Here is a 21,461-nt window from a genome sequence, read left to right as displayed (position 1 = left end):
TATACAAAGTCAGCTTATTGCCCCCACAATCCAGATCCTCATTTTACCTACCTCAGAAGGATGGAAGGCTGAGTCAACCTTGAGCCTGGTGAGATTTGAACTCGCAGTAATTGCAGGCAGCTGGCAGCTAAGTGCTAATTAACAGCACTTTAGTCCGCTGGGCCACCAGGCTCTTACTGCAAGGATTTGTCCAGGCAGCCTTCGAGAATCAGACACAATTAAATGGAAGAAGAAGGGGAAAAAGTATAACTTGATTTTTAATTTTAGGAAAGAAAGCAAACAGGTTGGGGGTTTACTTTTACTTTGCAGAAAATACGACTTCAGCAACAGAGTGGTCAATGCCTGGAATGCACTACCTGACTCTGTGGTTTCATCCCCAAACCCCCCAAAACTTTAACCTTAGACTGTCTACTGTTGACATCACCCCATTCCTAAGAGGTCTTTAAGGGGCGAGCATAAGAGCACCAGTGTGCCTACCGTCCCTGTCCTAATGTTTCCTCTATTCGTATCTATTTTATGTATTCAATTTGTGCTTATAATTATATAAATTACCTAGTACGTTCTTGACAAATAAATAAATAAATACTTCTCAGCCAACAAGAGACGATGCAACTTCCTTTCCCCCCTACATTTGCAGTGATTTTCTGCCTTTAACCAAAAATCAAGTTTTTGATTTTTTTTTCCTTATCAAGATTAGCTGAAAATCTCAAAAAAGAGGGAGACTCCACCTCTGTCCGTGGAAAGAAGCTCTTGAAACTCCCCCCCTTTTTTTGTTTATATTACCCTGAGTACATTTTAGTGAAGAAACAAGATTTTTTAAAAAAAAAACAAAAAAAAAACAAGGCAATCATTTAAATACATCATTGTTCAGAGAAACTTCTTCCCAGTTTCCTGTTCTCTGGATTTTCTGGGTGGGAAAAAAATAAAAATAAAATTAAGAAGAGGAATCTGCATGCTCCAGAAACCCGATAGGAGGCAGCAGCTGATCCTCTCATCACCTGTCTAAAAATAATTTGAGTCCCCTTCTTCTGGTAGAGCAGCCTTTGCCGTCCGGATGATATTGGCCACGCCGGGGAGAAACGCATTTGGCATTTGGTGCCAGAGTGTGTTTGTGTGTTTATGAAGGTAAGGAACTCTTGCAATCTTCTCTTGAGCTTTGAAAGTTCATCCTTATTCGTTCTTTCTCTCCTTTCCCTCGTATCTTCTGAAGCCAAGTTTTCTCTACCGCCTTCTTTCTACTTCTATTCAGAGTTGAACTGAGAGGGAAAAAAATGCTTACAAAATTTCTTTGCCAGTTCTTAAGAAGGATCGTGCCCTCCTTCTTTGGGGAAAATAGTCACAATGGTGGTACAAACTGTTTCTCTTCCCTTCGTCTAACCAAGGTTAACCATCCTAAATTTTCTCTCTTTTTTCGCATGTCAAGTTCTGATATAAAATCAGAAGGGAAGGCGGTATATTATCAAAGCGTTAAGGACTGTGGCAAGTAACTTTGGAAAAGTTAAAACGGACTGAGAAAGAGCTGCAAATGTTTCTTTTGAGATTAAAACTGCTGCATCCCTAAGCAAAATATTATTATGAGTCGGTATTATTATTATTTTTTCTGAGCAAGTCCCTTACAGATGTGTAAATGTGTTTCTGTCTTTGTTTATGGGTGTATTTGGGTACTCTCCTGCGTATATGCGTGCAGCACAGACTGACCTGTCAGAGAAACTAAAGCCAACCTTAAATATGTTTACTTCAAAGTAATGCCTATTGAGATACTCCTTCATGTCTATCTATTGATAGGATTGTAATGCCATGAAATGTCTTTGATATATATATATATTTAACCTCTCTCTATCATGGCAGAATAAGGAACAAAACCCTATTTTGTGGCAGGATCATGACTTCTGTCATTTATGCCTGAGGAACTTGATCCAAGCAGCAGAAAAATCTGTGAGAAAAGAATGAATTCTTCACTTGATTATAGGTATAATTAGCGTATATCATATTGCTGTATTTTCGCTAGGTTATTTTTCAGTGTTTATTTTATTGTTCTATTATCTTCTGTTCCATTTACACACTTTTCATTTCTTCCTTTTTTTATTGCCGTTAGCTGCCTACAACATCCCCTCCGTGAGATAGGCAACAAGTAAATTTAATAAACAAACGAATAAATAAATATTCAGCTCAGCTCTCCAGTCCATTGAAAGTAAATTCTAAATACTTTCTGGTAAGAATAGTTTTATCATACTTGTGCCTGGAATATTGTGGAGAATGAAATATAAATAATCCACACAAGGTTTTTAAAAATGAAACAATAAAAAGAGCAAGTGGAATGTAACCTTTATTTATTTAATTTATTTAAAGGATTTATAGGGCCACCCAATATAAACTACTCTGAATGGCTCACAACAACAAATATATGGAATTATTTATCTAGGAAGATGAGAAATATTACTTAAGCTGCCACAGATAAGGAAGATTCTGTAGAGATGGACCAAAGAAAGTAAATAGCACCAAAAAAAAAAATAACCCATTGACATCACAAGATGAAATAAGGAAGTGGTGATATATCATAGTCAAGATATGTACAGTATCTGTTATAAAAATTTAACTGTGCAATGATCTTTCCGTAAAAATAATTTCCATTATGCTCTGTTATATTTCCTTCCTTAAGTGTGTATGAGAGTACGGTCATAACTTGTCACTAGGTTATTCAGAAATATGAATTTAACTCTCTTATTTTTATTTGATAATTATCTATGTGGTTGCAAAAGACTTTAGAGCTTTTATCGAGTGAAACACATGCATTTAAAGTAGACGGTTTAACAAAGTTTTGGTTACAGGGCACAGATTTAATGTACTACAATGGGTTAAGCCATGCTTCTCTTAACCAGGGCTTATTGGATGGGATGGGCTTCCATGGTACATCAAGGCAGGGTTCTCAAATTGTGGGTCAAGATATCCCAGGGGGTTGTGAGCAACTTATTTATTTATTTATTTATTAAATTTCTATACCGCCCTTCTCCCGAAGGACTCAGGGCGGTGAACAGCCAGAAGATAAAAACACAGAAATACAAAAATTTAGAATAAATTAAAAATGAATTAAATAATTTGGCTGAATTTAAAATACCCCATAATTTAAACAGATTAAAATTTGTATTTAAAATTTATATTTAGAAGGGGAGAAGATTTAGGCCAGGCCAGGCCAGTACAACTTAGAGGAGAGAGACAATTTAAAAACAGAAAACACTTGAACTATTTCACGCAACAGATGGGAAACTGTCAATTTTTCATCTAGGTCCGTGATGGTGAACCTGTGGCACGCGTGGCACAGGTGGCATGCAGCACTCTCTCTGTGGGCATGTGAGCCATCACCCCAGTTCAGCTCTACCAAGCATGCGCTCACGCCTCCCACCAGCCAGCTGGTCGTTGGGTGTCTACCGTGCATGCGGGGGGGCACATGTGGGGAGGCACGCATGCGTTGGGGGGCAGGACACATGCGTGGGACTTTGTGCACATTGCATTTGGGGGTTTGAGTGCACATGCATTCATGCACGCATTTGCGCGTTTCGGGCACTCAGTCTGGAAAAGGTTAGCCATCACTGATCTAGGTTTTGCTCTTTACTTCAAAGACCAACGGATGGTTCTTGTAAGCATGTAAACCTCAGCTTCAGATTTAATTATTGGAAAAAAGGGTCCCTCCCTCCTTATTTTGCTCAACCCTAATCTCAGTAAAATTATTAGTTTTTCTCATTGAACTTTCACAAACTTATTTATGAGGTCTTGTTACTACCCTGTTTGAGGGCCCTTATATAAAGGTTCATGGTTCTGAACCTTTTTCTTGGTCTGCATTAGTCTACTCCAGGGGTGAAATGCTCCCGGTTCGGACCGGATCGCCCGATCCGGTAGCAATGGCAGCAGGTGGTTCGGAGAACCGGTAGCAAAAATCCCTGCCCCCCTCAAGCCCAACTGAGCCACGCGATTATCAGAGGCTTTTTTTTATTATTTTTAAAAGTATTTTTTCTACAACCTCTTCGGCTGAAAAAAGGCTTTTTTTTTTTTTTAATTTGATTTATATGCTGCCCTTCTCCGGAGACTCAGGGCGGCTTACAATGTGCTCAGCAATAAAAGTAAAAAAAAGTAAAAAAAAGTTTTTTTACTTTTAAAAGTAAAAAAAAAAAGCCTCTGATAATCACACGGCTCAGCTGGGATCGTCAGAGGCTTTTAAAAGCATTTTTTTTACAACCTCTTCAGCCGAAGAGATTGCAGAAAAAATGGTTTTTTGTTTTTTTTTAAATTTGATTTATATGCCGCCCTTCTCCGGAGATTCAGGGCGCTTTACAATGTGCTAAGCAATAGCCTTCATCCTTTTGCATATTTATACAAAGTCAGCTTATTGCCCCCACAATCTGGATCCTCATTTTACCTACCTTAGAAAGGATGGAAGGCTGAGTCAACCTTGAGCCTTGGCGAGATTCGAACCTGCAATAATTGCAGGCAGCTGGTCTTAATAACCAGCTTAATAACAGGGTGCCTTAGACCACTGTACTACCAAGGCTCTTTTAAAAGTTAAAAAAAAAAGATTGGTCATGCCCACCCAGTCACATTACCCCACCACCACCAAGCCACGCCCACAGAATCAGTAGTAACAAATTTTACATTTCACCACTGGTCTACTCTCAAGGAAATTTTTTGTGCATTGCCAGGTAATTGACTATATTTGGCCCCATATTGAGGTTACAATGGTTTTGTACAACTGTAAGTTTCATTGAGCGAATCCCTTGTTTGCTAGGGGGCGTTTTTGCTGGAAACGCTGGTTTCCATCAAAAACATTATAAATTGTGGTCATGTGACGATGGATGACGGCAAACAACCATAAATGTGGGCCAGTTGTCAAGTCCAGTTGCCCAAAATATGGTCACTTGGACGGAGGTGGTGGGAGAAGCTCAGCTGTTGGAACTTTTGAACTGGGTCGTAAGTGCTTTTGGGGGGACTCAGTTGTAACTTTGAAAGGTTGCTAAATGAGCAGTTGTAAATTGAAGATTACCGGTGTCACTTGGCCTCTTCTACCTTACAGAACAGGAAGACGAGTACAGGTAGTGTTCTGCCCCACCTACGGACCCCAAAGAACGCAGCACACACAAACTCTATACAAATCTTATTTTACTCAAATAACTCAGTCTTTATAATTCAAAGGCTGTTAATGAACTGTCTTAACAGCCTACCAGAATTCTAAGATAAGGTAATCACAGTCTTACTAGAGTTGGCAGAAAGCCCAGAAGCAATTTTGCAGCCATGAAGGAGAGTGAACTGAAGTTGTTCTCCACAGCTTGTTGCAAGTGGTGTTCCTCCTTAAATAGGCTAAGGGAGTGGCCAATTAGCCCCAAGCCTTACTCTTGAGGAGACCTCCTCCTGAGGAGCCACTCCTGCCTTTTGGCAGCTCGTGCATTGAGAAGAGGATCCTCCTCTTTGTCTTCTTCACTTAAAGGAGCTTCTGGAGGTTCTGAAGGCCCTGGCACCACATCTTCTCCAGCCTCCTCACTGTCCGACTCAAGCGCCAGCTGCACAGGCTGCTGGCGCAGCACCACATCAGCCTCCACGTTCTCGGAATCAGCTACAATCCGCACAGGCCGCTGACGGGCCACAACAGGTAGACCTTGACTTAGAGCCATTCATTTAGTGACCGTTCAAAGTTACAACGGCACTGGAAAATGCGACTTAGGACCGTTCTTCACTCTTATGACTGTTGTAGCATCCCCGTGGTGATCAGTGATCAAAATTCAGATGCTTGGGAACTGGCATGTATTTATGACGGTTGCAGTGTCCCGGGGTCATATGATCCCCTTTTGGGACCTTTTGACAAGCAAAGCCTTGGTAGTACAGTGGTTTAATGCACCCTGTAATTAACACAGCTGCCTGCAATTACCAGGCTCAAGGTTGACTCAGCCTTCCATCTTTTCTAAGGTAGGTTAAATGAGGACCCAGTTTGTGGGGGCAATAAACTGACTTTGTATAAATATACAAAAGTATGAAGGCTATTGCTTAACGCATTGTAAGCCGCCCTGAGTCTCCGGAGAAGGGCGGCATATAAATCAAATTAAAAAAAAAAAAAAAAGCCAATGGGAAGCCAGAATCACTTCACAAAAGTGTGACTAAATTAACCAGTGGCAGTGGTTTGCTTTAACAACTCTGGCAAGAAAGGTCGTAAAATGGGGCAAAACTCACTTAATAATTGTCTCGCTTAGCAACAGCAATTTTGGATTTCATTGTGGTCAATAGACACTTTTTTTTTTTTTTTGCTTTAATTTATATGCCACCCTTCTCCGGAGACTCTGTGCGGCTTACAATGCGTTAAGCAATAGCCTTCATACTTTTGTATATTTATACAAAGTCAGCTTATTGCCCCCACAATCTGGGTCCTCATTTCACCTACCTTTGAAAGGATGGAAGGCTGAGTCAACCTTGAGCCTGGTGAGACTTGAACTTGCAGTAATTGCAAGCAGCAGATGTTAATAACAGTGCTTTAGTCCACTGTACTACAGGCTCTGTAATTGTGGTCATTAGAAGGGCTGCCACAGAGAGGAAGGGGTCAAGCTATTTTTCAAAGCACCTGAAGGCCAGACAAGGAACAATGGATGGAAACTGAACAAGGAGAGATTCAACCTAGAAATAAGGAGAAATTTTCTGACAGTGGGAACAATCAACCGATGGAACAGACGTTGCCTTCGGAAGTTGTGGGAGCTTCATCACTGGAAGCTTTCAAGAAGAGGCTGGACTGTCATTTGTCAGAAATGGTGTAGGGTCTCCTGCTTGAGTGGGGGGTTGGACTAGATGACCTACAAGATCCCTTCCAACTCTGTTAATCTGTAATCCGTAATCTGATTTACTTGTACTCGGAACTCTCTCTTGAGTACCTTGAAGGAAATATGGGATGTATAGGCCCCAATACGAAGTAAAATGCAATACTGGATGCGCAAGTGATTTAAATGTGAATCTTTCTCTGATGGCTTTATAAGGTTTTGCTCTGTTTTACTTTGCAGCAAAGTTCCAGAGGCAGAAATGAAAATTGCATTTTGTGGCAACGACAACATTTCTGCTTATAACATGAGCGATGGATTCGTGAGAAATGTCTGTTTTCTGGATGCCCTCAATCTGGTGCCTCACGTCTTCCTCTTATTCATCACCTTTCCTATATTGTTTATTGGTAAGGAATGCCACCACCAGCTTTTTCCAATCGTTTTTAAGTTTGCATAGTTTAAGCCTTATAAAAAAACATACCAATCAATCGTCCTTCCTTTCTTCCTCCCTCCCTCCTTCCCTCCCTCCTTTTCCTTCCTTCCTTCCTTTCCTCTCTCCCTCCCTCTCTCTCTCCCTTCCTTTCTCCCCCTCCCTCCTTCCTTTTCCTTCCTTCCCTCCCTCCCTCTGCTTTTTATCCTTCCTTCCTTCTCTCCCTCGCTCCCTCTCTCTCCCTCCTTTTCCTTCCTTCCTTCCTTCCCTCTCTCCCTCCCTCTCCCTCCCTCCCTCTGCTTTTTATCCTTCCTTCCCTCCCTCCCTCTCTCCCTTCCTCTCTCCCTCCCTCCTTTTCCTTCCTTCCTTCCTTCCCTCTCTCCCTCTCTCCCTTCCTCTCTCCCTCTCCCTCCCTCCTTTTCCTTCCTTCCTTCCCTCCCTCTCCCTCCCTCTCTCTGCTTTTTATCCTTCCTTCCTTCCTTCTCTCCCTCCCTCCCTCTCTCTCTTCCTCTCTCCCCTCCCTCCCTCCTTTTCCTTCCTTCCTTCCCTCCCTCCTTTTCCTTCCTTCCTTCCTTCCTTCCTTCCCTCCCTCCTTTTCCTTCCTTCCTTCCTTCCTTCCCTCCCTCCCTCCCTCCCTCCCTCTGCTTTTTATCCTTCCTTCCTTCCTTCCTTCCTTCCTTCCTTCCTTCCTTCCTTCCTTCCTTCTTTCCATCCATCCATCCATCCATCCATCCATCCATCCATCCATCCAAATCTATCTCATTTTCTCTCCATTTCTGTTTTCTTCTTAATTATTTCATTTTTTAAATTCCATATCCATGTCAGTTACATGATCCTGTTTTGGGGGCTTGGCAACCAGCCTGCATTTGTGGCCCTGTGCAGCATCTCACAGATATGTAATCACGATTTATGACTCTCTTTTTTTTTGCCAGAAGCTGGTTTCTGGCAAAAAAAAACATCCATTGCAAACAATGGATTTGCTTAACAACCACCACAAAAAAAGGCCATAAAATCAGGCATGGTTATGTAGGAGAATACTAGGAGAAAATGGCGCTCCAAGGGATATTTTATTAATTTTTTATTTATATCCCGCTTTTATTATTTTTACAAATAACTGAAGGTAGCAAACATACTCCCAATATGGTTTGTGCAGAGACAGAGTGACTCTACACAAACCATATTGGGAGTATGTTTGCTACCTTCAGTTATCAGGTCAGGTCAAGGTCACCCATCCAGCTTTCATGCCTAAAATAGAACTAGAACTCATGTCTCCTGGTGATTGGCCCAAAGTCACCCAGCTAGCTTTCATGGCTAAGGAAGGACTAGAACTCACGGTCTCCCAGTTTCTAGCCTGGTGATTAAATCTCTAGACCAGCAATGGTGAACCTTTTAGACACCGAGTGCCCAAACTGCATATGTGTGCATGCCCAAACTGAAAGATGTCTGCACGTACATGAACGTGCGTACATGCCGACATGCACAAATGTGCTGACATGCTCACACACATGCCCGGACATGTGTGTATGCTCAGCAAAGACCCAAAGACCAGCTGGCTTGGCGGGAGGCGGGGCATCCCAACACCGGTAGCGCGGCGAGAGGTAAGATCTTTTTCTTTTGTGAGCTTCTGTTTCGCCGTTTGCAGGGAAACAGAAGCTGACAAAAGAAGTGCCATGGAGATTTGACCTGGGGCAACGGTGCACGTGTCAGCAGAGAAGGCTCTGCGTGCCACCTCTGGCACACGTGCCTGTTCTGCCCCAGCTACGGACCCCAAAGAATGCAGCACACACAAAGTCCGTTCAAACCTTAGTTTACTAAATAAACCAGTCTTTTACAACAACGGCTGTTAATTAATTGCATTAACAGCCGCCAAGAATTCAAAGAATAATAACTGAAAGCTTACTATGATTGGCAGAATGCCCGGAAGCAATTTGCAGGAAGCTGATAAGATAAGCAAGACAAGACGCGAAGGTATGTGAACTAAGTTGTTCCCTGCAAATTGCTTCAGTCGGCGTTCCTCCTTAATAGGTTAAGGGAGTGGCCAATTAGCCCCAAGCCTTACTCTCGAGGAGACCTCCTCCTGAGGAGCCACTCCTGTCTTTTGGCAGCTCTGCACGCCCGTGCATCAAGAAGAGGCTCCTCCTTTTCGTCCTCTTCACTTATGGGAGCTTCTGGAGGTTCTGAAGGCCCTGGCTGAATCCCCGCCTCTGGCACCGCATCTTCTCCAGCCTCCTCATTGTCTGACTCAAGTGCCAGCTGCACAGGCTGCTGGCGCAGCACCACACCAGCCTCCTCGCTGTCGGAATCAGCTTCTAGCTGCACAGGCCGCGTACGGGCCACAACAGTGCCATAGGTTCGCCATCACGACTCGTCTAGACCAAACTGGCTCTTATACCAACCTACAACTGAGATATGCATCTCTTACTTTGCTCTTCTGCTTTCTGACTTTCTACGACTCTTTAACTGGATTCTTTATTTTAGGATGGGGAAGCCAAAGCTCCAAAGTCCAGATCCATCACAACACATGGCTACACTTCCCCGGGCACAACCTGCGATGGATTCTGACGTTCACTCTCCTTTTTGTCCACGTGTGTGAAATCGGCGAGGGCATTGTTTCAGATTCGTAAGTGCTGAGGAAGGGGAGTCAAAACCTCGGCTAATGATGGGGCCCAAATTAGCCGTGAGCTGTAAAACCTTTCCCACGGGGCTACTTTATCCATTCAAAAGCACCTTCCAAAAATGATTGGTTTTATATTTAATAGATTTTAAATTCAAAGGCAAAAAGGCTCCATACATGATATAGATCAGATAGATCTATATCAGGGGCAACTTTAAGACTTGTGGACTTCAACTCCCAGAATTCCCTGAATGGGGATTTCTGGGAGTTGAAGTCCATAAGTCTTAAAGTTGCCGAGGTTGCCAAGTCTTAAAGTTGCCCCTGATATAGATCAGGGGTGGGTTCTAAATTTTTTTACTACCGGTTCTGTGGGCGTGGCTTATTTTGTGGGCGTGGCTTGGAGGTCATGTGACTAGGGGGCGTGGCTAGCTGGTCAGAGTCATTTATGGAAGGTCCTCGCACTTACGACCAGTCCTCGCACTTACGACCCGACTCATTTGTTTGCTTTTAACACTGATCAGCTGTAGGACGGCCCTTTGAAGCCCCGCGGCAAGAGTTTAAACAGTTTTTTTCCCTCTAGTCATCAGCTGGGACTCAGGAGGCAGCTATAGATTGGGGGTGGGGCCAAATAAAAGGTAAGAAAACGTGGGTGGGAGGGCGGGTGGGGGAGAACCGGTTCGGTGGCGTCATATCGTCACCGCTACCGGCTCGGCCGAACCGGAGTGAACCGGGAGGAACCCACCACTGATATAGATGACACTTATGGGCAGTTCCTGAAGTCCAGTCTGTTTTTTCCCAATGTGTTGCAAAAGGCCTAAGAAAAGATGCAGCTATCATAAAAGCAGGGGTGAAATGTAAAATTTGTTACTACTGGTTCTGTGGGCGTGGCTTGGTGGGGTGGTGGGTTAATGTGACTGGGTGGCTGTGGCCAACTTTTTTTTTTTTTTAAACTTTTCAAAGCATTTTTTCTATAACCTCTTCAGCAGAAGAGGTTGCAAAAAAAATGCTTTGAAAAGCCTCTGCCGATCAGGCAACTCAGCTGGGATCGTCAGAGGCTTTTCAAAGCATTTTTTTTTACCACCTCTTCGGTGGAAGAGGTTGCAGAAAAAATGCTTTCAGAAGTAAAAAAAAAAAAAGTCTCTGATGATCGTGCAGCTCAGCTGGGCATGGTGGTGGTGGGGGGGTTAGGGATTTTTGCTACCAGTTCTCTGAACCACCCGCTGCCATCGCTACCGGATCAGGCGATCTGGTCCGAACCGGGAGCATTTCACCCCTGCATAAAAGGCCACAGATAGATGCAGTCATGGGTCTGGCTAGAGAATCGCCCGAACCCCCAGGAGCCCACCCCTGGACGTAGCACTATAGCAATAGCACTTGGACTTATATACCGCTTCGTAGTGCCTTTATAGCCCTCTCTAAGCAGTTTACAGAGTCAACCTATTGCCCCTAAAAATCTGGGTCCTCATTTTACCGATCTCGGAAAGATGGAAGGCGGAGTCGACCTTGAGCCTTATCAGAATCGAACTCCAGACTGTGGGTAGAATTTGCCTGCAGTACTGCATTCTAACCACTGCACCACCACGGCTCTAAACTTGGAATCATCGCTAAATGAATGGTCATTAGTCAAGGACAACTGATTGTCCTTCCAAAGGCAAACATTTTCAGGAAAGCTTTCCCAAGAGGCTGATTGGATTAGCAATTAAAAAACATCAGTTTAACAAAGTAAGCCTAACTTATCCTAATCATAACTTTCCCCGGAGATCCTTCTGGGTTGCCAAAAGAAAGTCGGCCTAACGTTATTTAAACTGTTGCTGTGAAGTTCATCTCTAGTTGTCTTGGTATTGTTTTAGGAGATGTTGAAGGTCAAGACTTGCCAACAAATGCAGTACAGGTAGTCCTTGACTTATGATCACAATGGCGCCCAAAATTTCTGCTCCGTTTTATGACCTTTCTTCCCACAGTTGTTAGGTGTATCCCTTCAGTTCCTAAATTAGCAACGTGGTTGTTAAGTGAATCCGGCTTCCCCATTGACTTTGCTTGTCAGAAGCAGAGATGGTATTCAGCAGGTTCTGACCAATTCTGGAGAACCGGTATCGGAAATTTTGAGTAGTGTGGAGAACATCTGACGGCTGTTGCCAGGGGGACCTTTTGTCAGGTTCGCCTGATTCGCCAGTTGTGCCCCTTTCTTGATTGGGATTCCGTGTGCACAGTCACTCATGCCCTCGTCACCTCTCGCCTGGACTACTGCAACGCTCTCTACATGGGGCTCCCCTTGAGGAGCACCCGGAGGCTCCAACTGGTCCAGAATGCAGCCGCGTGGGTAATTATGGGAGCTGCATGGCGCTCCCACATAACACCGCTCCTGCGCAAGCTGCACTGGCTCCCGGTGGTCTTCTGGGTGCCCTTCAAGGTGTTGGTTACCACCCTTAAAGCGCTCCATGGCATAGGACCTAGTTATCTTCGAGACCGCCTTCTGCCACCGACGGCCTCCCATCGACCTGTGTGTTCCCACAGAGAGGGCCTCCTCGGGGTGCCATCAGCCAAACAATGCAGGCTGGTGATCCCCAGGGGGAGGGCCTTCTCTGTGGGGGCACCTACCCTCTGGAATCAGCTGCCCCCAGAGATAAGGAGAATCCAAGACCTCCGTGCCTTCTGCCGTACCCTTAAAACTTTCCTTTTCCAACAAGCCGGGCTGGCCTAACAAATCCTTTTAAATGATTTTAAATTCGTTTGTCTTTTTAAATTTTGGGCCAAATTGAGATATTTCCTTTTAATCTGTTCTTAATTTATGTATTATTATGTATTATGTATTTATGTGTTCTTACTTGGCTGTACACCGCCCTGAGTCCCTAGGGAGAAGGGCGGTATATAAATTTGAAGTAAAATAAAAAAAATAAAATAAAATGGTAAATACCACCTCTGACTGGCCCTACCCCCATCGATTCTCTGCCTCCCGAGACCCAGCTCATTGGGAGGAAATGGGGATTTTACCGTAACCTTCCCCTGCCACGCCCACCAAGCCACGCCCACGGAACCGGTAGTAAAAAAATTTGAATCCCATCACTGGTCAAAAGGTCACAAAAGGTGATCACATGACTTTGGGACGGTGCAACTGTCATAAACATGAGTGAATGTGTGCCAAGTGTGTGAATTTGGATTACCTGACCATGGGGATACTATGATGGTCATAAGTGTGAAAAACGGTCGTACATCACTTTGGCATTATAACTTTGAATGGTCACTAAGCAAACTGTAGTAATAAGTTACTCCTAAACCAGGAGCCTGGATAGCTCAACAGACAGAGCACTGTAATTTAACACCAGCTGTCTGCAATTAAAGTAAGATCGAATCTCGCCAGGCTCAAGGTTGACTCAGCCTTCCATCCTTTCTAAGGTAGGTAAATTGAGGACCCAGTTTGTGGGGGCAATAAGCTGACTTTGCATAAATATACAAAAGGATGAAGGCTATTGCTTAACGCCTTGTAAGCCGCCCTGAGTCTCCGGAGAAGGGCGGCATATAAATCAAATTAAAAAAAAAAAATGGCCTGGTGGCTCAGCAGACTGATAGCATTGTGATTAACACCAGCTGTCTGCAATTACTGTAAGTTCGAATCTCATCAGGCTCAAGGTTGACTCAGCCTTCCATCCTTTCTAAGGTAGGTAAATTGAGGACCCAGTTTGTGGGGGCAATAAACTGACTTCGTATAAATATACAAAAGTAAGAAGGCTATTGCTTAACGCACTGTAAGCCGCCCTGAGTCTCTGGAGAAGGGCAGCATATAAATCAAATTAAAAAAAAAAAAGTTGAGGACTACCCGGATAGAGGTTAGCTTTGAATGAAATTCTGCTGAGTTTATAATCCATTTCTTGAACGTCTCTGCATTGAAATACAGCCATGACTCTGACAACAACCTTGGTTCCTTTACAGAAAATTGCCGTCTTGCCATCTGCACCTCTTCCTGCCTGCTATAATGGGATTTGTAGCAGCTACAACATCCATAGTATATTACCACAATATTGAGACATCAAATTTTCCAAAATTACTTCTGGGTAAGTATTTTCTTTTTAAAATATCTACATTCGAAATAGGGCAACGCTGAAGGGATAATACCACGTTATAATGCCTTGGTAAGGCCACACTTGGAATACTGCATCCAGTTTTGGTCTCCACGATGCAAAAAAGATGTGGAGACTCTAGAAAGAGTGCAGAGAAGAGCAACAAAGATGATGAGGGGACTGGAGGCTAAAACATACAAAGAACGGTTGCAGGAACTGGGTTTGTCCAGTTTAATGAAAAGAAAGACTAGGGGAGACATGATAGCATTATTCCAATATCTCAGGGGCTGCCACAAAGATGAGGGAGTCAAACTATTCTCCAAAGCACCTGAGGGCAGGACAAGAAGCAATGGGTGGAAACTAATCAAGGAGAGAAGCAACCTAGAACTAAGGAGAAATTTCCTGACAGTTAGAACAATTAATAAGTGGAACAACTTGCCTGCAGAAGTTGTGGATTCTTCAACACAGGAGGTTTTAAAGAAGAGATTGGACAACCATTTGTCTGAAATAGGATAGGGTTTCTTGCCTAAGCAGGGGGTTGGACTAGAAGACCTCCAAGGTCCCTTCCAACTCTGTTATTCTGTTAAACATTTGTTTCCTCGACATATTTAAATGAGTGATTGATTATTGGCCCCTTTTCATGCTTAACTGGATCAGTGTAGAGGTTAGTGTGCCGGTGGTGCTCGACTTACGACAATTGGGATCAGAATCTCAGTCTTTGACTGAAGCAAGATGGCATGTGATTGCCCACACATGAATGCTTCACTCAACAACCACAATCCCGGAAGTCCCCATTGTGTTCGTTAAGTAATTGCATGGGTTGTTAAGCAGATGGAATCGCGGATAAGGAGTGTGGGGTGCCTCAGGTAGGTGGGGGAGACTCTGGGAGGTTTCGCTCAGGAGCTGAAAATCCTTCCTGATGAAATCCAAGCAGAATTTTCAGCCCCTGAGCAGAGAGACGCTTCCATGCTCCTTGCACCAAGCTTCCAAGAGCCTCCTTTACCCCCAACTCTGCCCGAGGCACCCTGCCCACCTCACCACGTTAACTCTCTATTTTTGCTTGGATTTTGACTCCCTCTGAGAACTACATCCTGTCAGAATATTCATGACTGGGATGACATGGTAACAAGGTCAGCCAATGAATAGGCATAGCAACTAAGTCAGCCAATTGGGAGCTGAGACAGACTGGAGCCAGGGCGCGTCTTAGTCTGCAGCTTCTGAGTCTGTGCAGAGAAAGAGAAACTGAAATCAGTGTGAGTGGGAACTTGTCTGCTGATCTGAGCTGAAATGAAATGTGAATCTGCTGTTGGTATTGTAAATTTACTTCATGTATTATTGTGTATATAAAGAAGTTAATGAATCCTGCTGCATCAGTTTATCTGTGTGTGCTTCTGGATTTGTTTTTTTGCAACAAACTCTGACACATCCCACCCACCAAAGGAGTTCAGCTCCCCTTGAGAGGCAGCCTTTCAGCCAACCCTTAGAGATGGTTGTATCTTGCAACTTTCCCTGCTGGCTTCCCCAATGACTTTCTGGGGAAGCCAGCAGAGAACTTTGCAGAATCATAGTCACATGATCATGGGCCACTTGGCAACTGGTGCAAAGAACCCCGATCACAATCATGTGATTGTAGGGGTAGTGTTGCAACATTTTGCGATGGCTGGAAATGCTTTATGGCTGTAAAGCACCATTAAACAGCAGCCTAATCAAGGAACTACCAAGAACACTCCCATCAACACTGGCAGGGCAAGCCACTTGTACATAAACAGGAAGCAAATGTCACTCCCTTCTAACCCTGATGATATTACTTAGTTGGGTAATGAAACGTCTGCAAGAAAACAGCCAACTTAGGACCACTCAGTCTAATTTTTCCCATTCTGCCTTCTTTGGATTATGGTATATTTAGTTGCTTGATTGGAGAATCAATGTTGCATGCATGGAATTGAGGGCTACATATTTCTTTTGCTCCTGCAGCTCTTTTTGTGTACTGGATCATGGCCTTTGTCACCAAAACTATCAAGCTGGTCAGATATTGCCAAGACGAGATCTATTTTGGTCAGCTGCGTTTCTGCATCACTGGGACGATGGTGGTGCTTTATGGGCTGCTAATGGCTGTGGAGATCAATGTGATACGCGTTCGGGTAAGAACTTCTCAAGATGTTTGTTCCTCAATATCATGTACTGTTCCTCAGCCAGAGGTGGGCTGTTGCCGGTTCACACTGGTTTAAGCGAACTGGTAGTTAAGATTCTGCGCAGTTTGATGTAAAGGAAGTGTTTTATTATATTTAGTTTTGGATATAATTTAAGGGATAGCCTTTTGAGGGTTATATTTTGAATAATGTTTTATTGAAGTAAAAATGTTTAACTAAAAATGGATAGCTTTTTAAAAGTTATCCTTCCTGAAAGTTTTGAAATTTATACTTTGAAGAATGAACTTAAGAGTTAGAAATAACTTAACCCAATGGATTAACAGTATCTTTATATTCTGAAGAATGTTTTATTTACTTTTTTTTAAAAAAAGACATGCTTTAAAGAAAATTTTAAAATGTTTAATTTAGAATTTTACAAGGGAGTAATGTTGAATAAACAGAAATTGGCAAGTGGTTTATGAATGACCAAAGAGGATAAATGTTTAATTTAGAATTTTATTAGGGAGTAATGCTGAAAAAGAAGGTATGGAAAGGATTTTAGTAACAGATGTGAAATGTGATAAGAGAATTTATAAAAGGGAGGTTGATGAATAATTTTTAAAAGGGGAGTTAAAGAGTGTGAGGGAGTTTTGAATCTTGTAGTAAATTAGCATATTTTAGCTTATGTTTGTTTAATGTTATACCCTGTTTTTGCTCTGGGAAGTTGGGGGGTGGGCGTGGGAAGGGTGGGGTTGAAGGTTGTATGGGGATAAAATTGTTGTCTAATTTTTAATAAAATTAAAAGATAGATAAATGTATTAATAGAGAAGTAAGAAATGTGGGGGAAATGTCATAATAAATGAAATGATAATATTAAGATATGATAAATACTGGAGGAGTAAAAAGAAGACACAAAAGATGTATTCAGAAGATATACTGAATGATTATGTATTGTTTGTTTATAAAATAAAAAAAAACTTTTTAAATAAAATAAAAGATTCTGCACAGTTTGGCGAACTGGCAAATCCCACCACTGGCTGACCCTGCCCCCGCTCGTTTTTCAGGCTGTTTTCCAGGCTGTTTTCCAAGACATTTTCTGGCCTTTTTCCGGACAGAAAATGGGCTGAAAAACAGCCTGAAAATGGGCCAAAAACGGCCTGAAAACAGCCCGAAAAATGGCTGAAAATGCCCCCCAAATGGCCTGAAAATGGCCCATAAAACAGGCTGAAAAACAGGCAGGGGAGGGGCCAGCCAGTGATGGGATTAGCCCCAACCGTCTGAATCCTTCCTGCCTTTTAGGCGAGTGGCTGGGAGGCGGGGCTGTGTATGATGTGTGACATCACCCATCCAGTCACATGACCAACTGGCCACACCTACCCAGCCAGAGAACCAGTTGTTAAATTATTCAAGTCCCACCACTGTCCTTAACAAATCACGGGCAAATGGGGAAGGTTAATCTAGTCCTTTCCAACCAGCATGCTTTAGATGTGTTTTGGTTATATGCCCAGTGCTGTCTGGGAATTTTGGGTTTTGAACGCTGGAGAATGCCCGGTTGAAGATGGTTGATTTAGCCTTTGCTAAAAGCCAAGTGTTCTGTTTTTCAGATTTGGAGGCATTCATCTTTCTTAAAAAAAAACTAACTCAAAAAGAATAATTAGTGGTGCATTGAACAGGGTATCACAAACACACCCTTACCAGTTCCTTAGTATTTATTTTGTTTGGATCTTCTGCTACAAATTTATTCTTCCACTTAACATTCTTACGTGATCTTTTATACCAGAAATAAGCTAGATTTTTTAAAATTATTATATTGATTCAGGTGCCAAAATACCTTGGCTGTCTTTGGGTGCTGAGCACCTTTATTTGAGTGGATGTGGGTACCATACAGTGATTGGTTTATATTTATTTATTTTTATCACACTACTATTTTTATAAATAACTCATGGGGGAAAACGTATCTAATACTTCCTCCTCAGAGGTGATACTCACTTACCTTCACTACCGGTTTGCAAATGTGAGCACGTGCCTCCTCCACACATGTGCAGAACCTTCTGTGAATGTGCAGAGTGTCAAAAATGGAACGTGATGATGTCTGGGTGGGTGGGTGGAGCCTCCGCCACCGGCGCTATCGGATCGTGCGATCCGGATAGAGCCAGCTGAATTTCAACACTGTCCCTCCTCCTATACCAGGGTGTCAAACTCAAGGCCCACAGGCTGGATCTGGCCTGTGTGGTGCTTAGATTTGGCCCGTGGGCCGCCCTGGAAACAGTGAAGGACTGGCCCGTGATGCCTCTGCCAGCTAAAACAGAGCTCAGGAGGGCCACGTGTGGCCTCCCGAGCTCCATTTCCGGCCACAACAGCCTCCTGCAGCCCTCTGCCACCAAAAATGGAGCTCGGGAAGGTGTGTACAGGCCCTCTCCGATTTTGCTGGCAGAGAGCTTCAGGAATGATGTCGAGCTGGCCAAACCCACCCCTACCACACCCGCCCGGCCCCCCAAGGTCAAACACAACCCTGATGCGGCCCTCAATGAAATCAAGTTTGACACCACTGTGCTATACAATAATCTTGTTGATATGGGTTGGGCTGAGAGGGAGTGATCGGCCCAAAGTCACCTAGCTGGCTTTCACGCCTAAGGTGGGACTAGAATTTATGGTCTCTTGGACTAGAACTCAGAGTCTCCTTGTGACTGGCCTGAAGTCACCCAGCCGGTTTTCACGCCTAAGGTGAGACTAGAACTCACACAGTCTCCTGGTTTCTAACCTGGTGCCTTCATCACTTGATCAAACAGGCCAGGGGTGGTATTCACTTACCTTCGCTACCGGCAAAAGTGCCTTCCGCGCATGCGCAGAGCATCAAAAACGTGGATAAATGGGACATGATGATGTCTGGGCGGGTGGGCGGAGCCTCCCGCAGCCGCTGCTACCAATTCGCCCGAACCGGATAGAACCGGCTGAATATCACCACTGAAACAAGCTCTGGACCACATGCTGTTCTCTTTCAAGTAGCAAAATATATTTTCATCGCAAGCTAATGATGAACGCTTCCTGTTCTCTGTGTCTTATCCCCCAGAAATATGTATTTTTCTCAAGCCCTCAAAAAGTAAAGCCGCCTGAAGACCTCCAGGATCTGGGTGTGAGATTCCTTCAGCCTTTTGTCAACTTGCTGTCCAAGGCAACTTATTGGTGGATGAATCCCCTGATCATATCAGCTCACAAAAAACCCATCGACCTAAAAGCCATAGGCAAGCTGCCCATTGCAATGAGGGCACTTACTAACTATGTCTGCTTGAAAGATGCCTACGAGGAGCAAAAGGTAATTCCTTGAATAATTATTTAATCATTATGAAGTTATTAAAATTATTTTTAAAAAAAAATAAAATTATTAAAATAAACTCACAAGATGTACAAACTCACATTTGTACATCCAAACTAGACCATGTTGTTTCTCTGTGTCATATAATATATGTGGGTATATGCATAATTTGGTATTTATTTATTTATTTATTTAGTTATATTCATGTTGTTTATATTGGAGGTGGCGACCCTTTGAGAACTGTGTGCAACGAAATTTCATTTTAATGTATGCCGATTAGTGTACGTTCAAAGTGACAATAAAGTTATTCTAAGCCTAAGTCATATTTGTACAATATTTATATAATATAATTAATAAATTATTATACCCTGTTTCCCTGAAAATAAGACCTCCCCAAATAATAAGCCCAATCAGGCTTTTGAGTGCATGCGCTACAATAAGCCCTCCTCAAAAATACCCCCCCCGTGAGAAAATAAGCCCTCCCCGAAAATATTTAAGCATATGTGCAGCTGGTCCCTGCCATTTCGTCTGGTTAGGATTAGGGAGACAGAGGTGGAAGTCAGGTAAGACAGCAAGAGGAGCTCTGTCTTGCTCTACGTGCCCCAAAATAATAAGTCCTCCCCCGAAAATAAGGCCAAGTGCTTATTTTGGGGTTCAAACTTATAAGACGGTCTTATTTTGGGGGAAACATGGTATTTAATAATTATTATTTTCATTCTAAGTCAAAGATGTTGGCTTTTTGATGTAATTCTTCCAGAATCTGGTTTGGATTTCCAAACCAAGTGGAAAAAGGGAAGCAATTTTCAGTAGCACCCATTCTATATACCAAATAGAAAAACAATCCTGAATTTAAAAGAAAGAATGGGGGCTTTTCAAGGAAATTACAAACCAAATTTCTAAACCCAGTTTTCCACTTTTTATGCTTGTCAATCCTAGCAGAAATTAGTCTCTAAATCCCATCGGTGTTCATGTGACAAACCTGTATATGTGTGTGCTTATATGTAAATATTCAACTTATTAAAATATAGGTAGTCCTCGACTTACAACCTCAATTGGGCCCGAAGTTTCTGTCGCTAAGCGAGACATTTGTTAGGTGAACTTTGCCCCATTTTACGACCTTTCTTGCCACAGTTATTAAGTGAATCATTGATGTTGTTACGTTAGTAACACAGTTGTTAAGTGAATCTGGTTTCCCCGTTCACTTTGCATGTCATAAGGTCGCAAAAGTGATCGCATGGCCCCAGGACACTGCAACCGTCATAAATATGAGCCAATTTTCATCACGTGACCGTGGAAATGCCACAATGGTCGTAAATGTGAAAGTCACTTTTTTTCAGTGCCGTTGTAACTTCGAACGGTCACTAAATGAACTGTTGTAAGTCGAGGACTAACTGTTGTAAGTTGAGGACTTTCTGCCATAGGAGAAAGCAAGTTGCAGGATGAAGATGAGAAAAAGGACATGGGTAGTTCTAGTGGGAAAAAGGAGAGGGTGGCGGGGAATGGAAGAAAAAAAGAGCAAAGAGATGAGAAAATGAATAGGGTAGGAAAAGAGGATGGAATTTCAAAATGTTAAATTTAAGCAGAGAACAGCTCTTCCCAAGCTCTTTCTAATTTTAGGCTAATTTCCATATTTTTCAGCAGGATGTTTGCAACTTCTTGCATCTTCAACTCATTTACATTTTTAAAATCATCTTCTTCTAGATTTCCACAGTTCCAAGTACCGTATTTATCAGACTATAAGACACACTTTTTGGTCTCCCAAAAGGGGGTGAAAATGTCAGTGCATCTTAGAGACTGAATATTACCAAAGCCCCGCCCACCCACTGGGTGCTTTTTGGCCTCCACACGCCCTGTTTTCGGGGCTTTGTCCGGCTTTTTTCAGGCCTTTTTTCGGCCCGTTTTCAGTGCTTTTTTCAGCCCATTTTTAGGGCGTCTTTTGGCGTGTTTTTGAGGCTTTTTTTGGCCCGTTTTTTTCAGAAAAAATGGGCCAAAAAAGCCTCAAAAATGGGTCAAAAAACCTCAAAAACGGGCCGAAAAAAGCCCTCAAAATGGGCCAAAAAAAGCCCTCAAAATGGGCCAAAAATCCTCAAAAACAGGCCAGAAAAAGCCTTAAAAATGGGTTGAAAAAAGCCTCAAAA

The 21,461-nt window shown here is 43.0% G+C and overlaps 1 protein-coding gene across 9 annotated transcripts in view; it reads left to right on the top strand.

Annotated features, from left to right (window-relative positions):
- Window positions 1-959: 959 nt before the first annotated feature.
- The window catches only part of ABCC9 (ATP binding cassette subfamily C member 9), a 124,417-nt gene continuing 103,915 nt past the window's right edge, over window positions 960-21,461 (top strand). For 3 of the 9 annotated variants that reach the window (XM_087872987.1, XM_087872988.1, XM_087872986.1), the window contains exons 1-7: window positions 986-1,125; window positions 1,849-1,969; window positions 7,026-7,189; window positions 9,691-9,832; window positions 13,754-13,875; window positions 15,856-16,022; window positions 19,081-19,323. In XM_087872987.1, the coding sequence (XP_087729113.1) occupies window positions 1,899-1,969; window positions 7,026-7,189; window positions 9,691-9,832; window positions 13,754-13,875; window positions 15,856-16,022; window positions 19,081-19,323 (909 nt within the window). In that variant the 5' untranslated portion in view covers window positions 986-1,125; window positions 1,849-1,898. Of the gene's footprint in view, window positions 1,126-1,848; window positions 1,970-2,095; window positions 2,213-7,025; window positions 7,190-9,690; window positions 9,833-13,753; window positions 13,876-15,855; window positions 16,023-19,080; window positions 19,324-21,461 lie in introns of those variants that run through there. The other 6 variants (XM_087872993.1, XM_087872985.1, XM_087872989.1 and 3 more) reach the window with 6 other exon arrangements.

This window comes from Pantherophis guttatus, chromosome 7, assembly GCF_059756535.1.
Source record: "Pantherophis guttatus breed Tessera chromosome 7, ASM5975653v1, whole genome shotgun sequence".
In the NCBI taxonomy this organism is placed as follows: domain Eukaryota; kingdom Metazoa; phylum Chordata; class Lepidosauria; order Squamata; family Colubridae; genus Pantherophis; species Pantherophis guttatus.
This window is presented reverse-complemented; position numbering and strand designations above follow the sequence as displayed.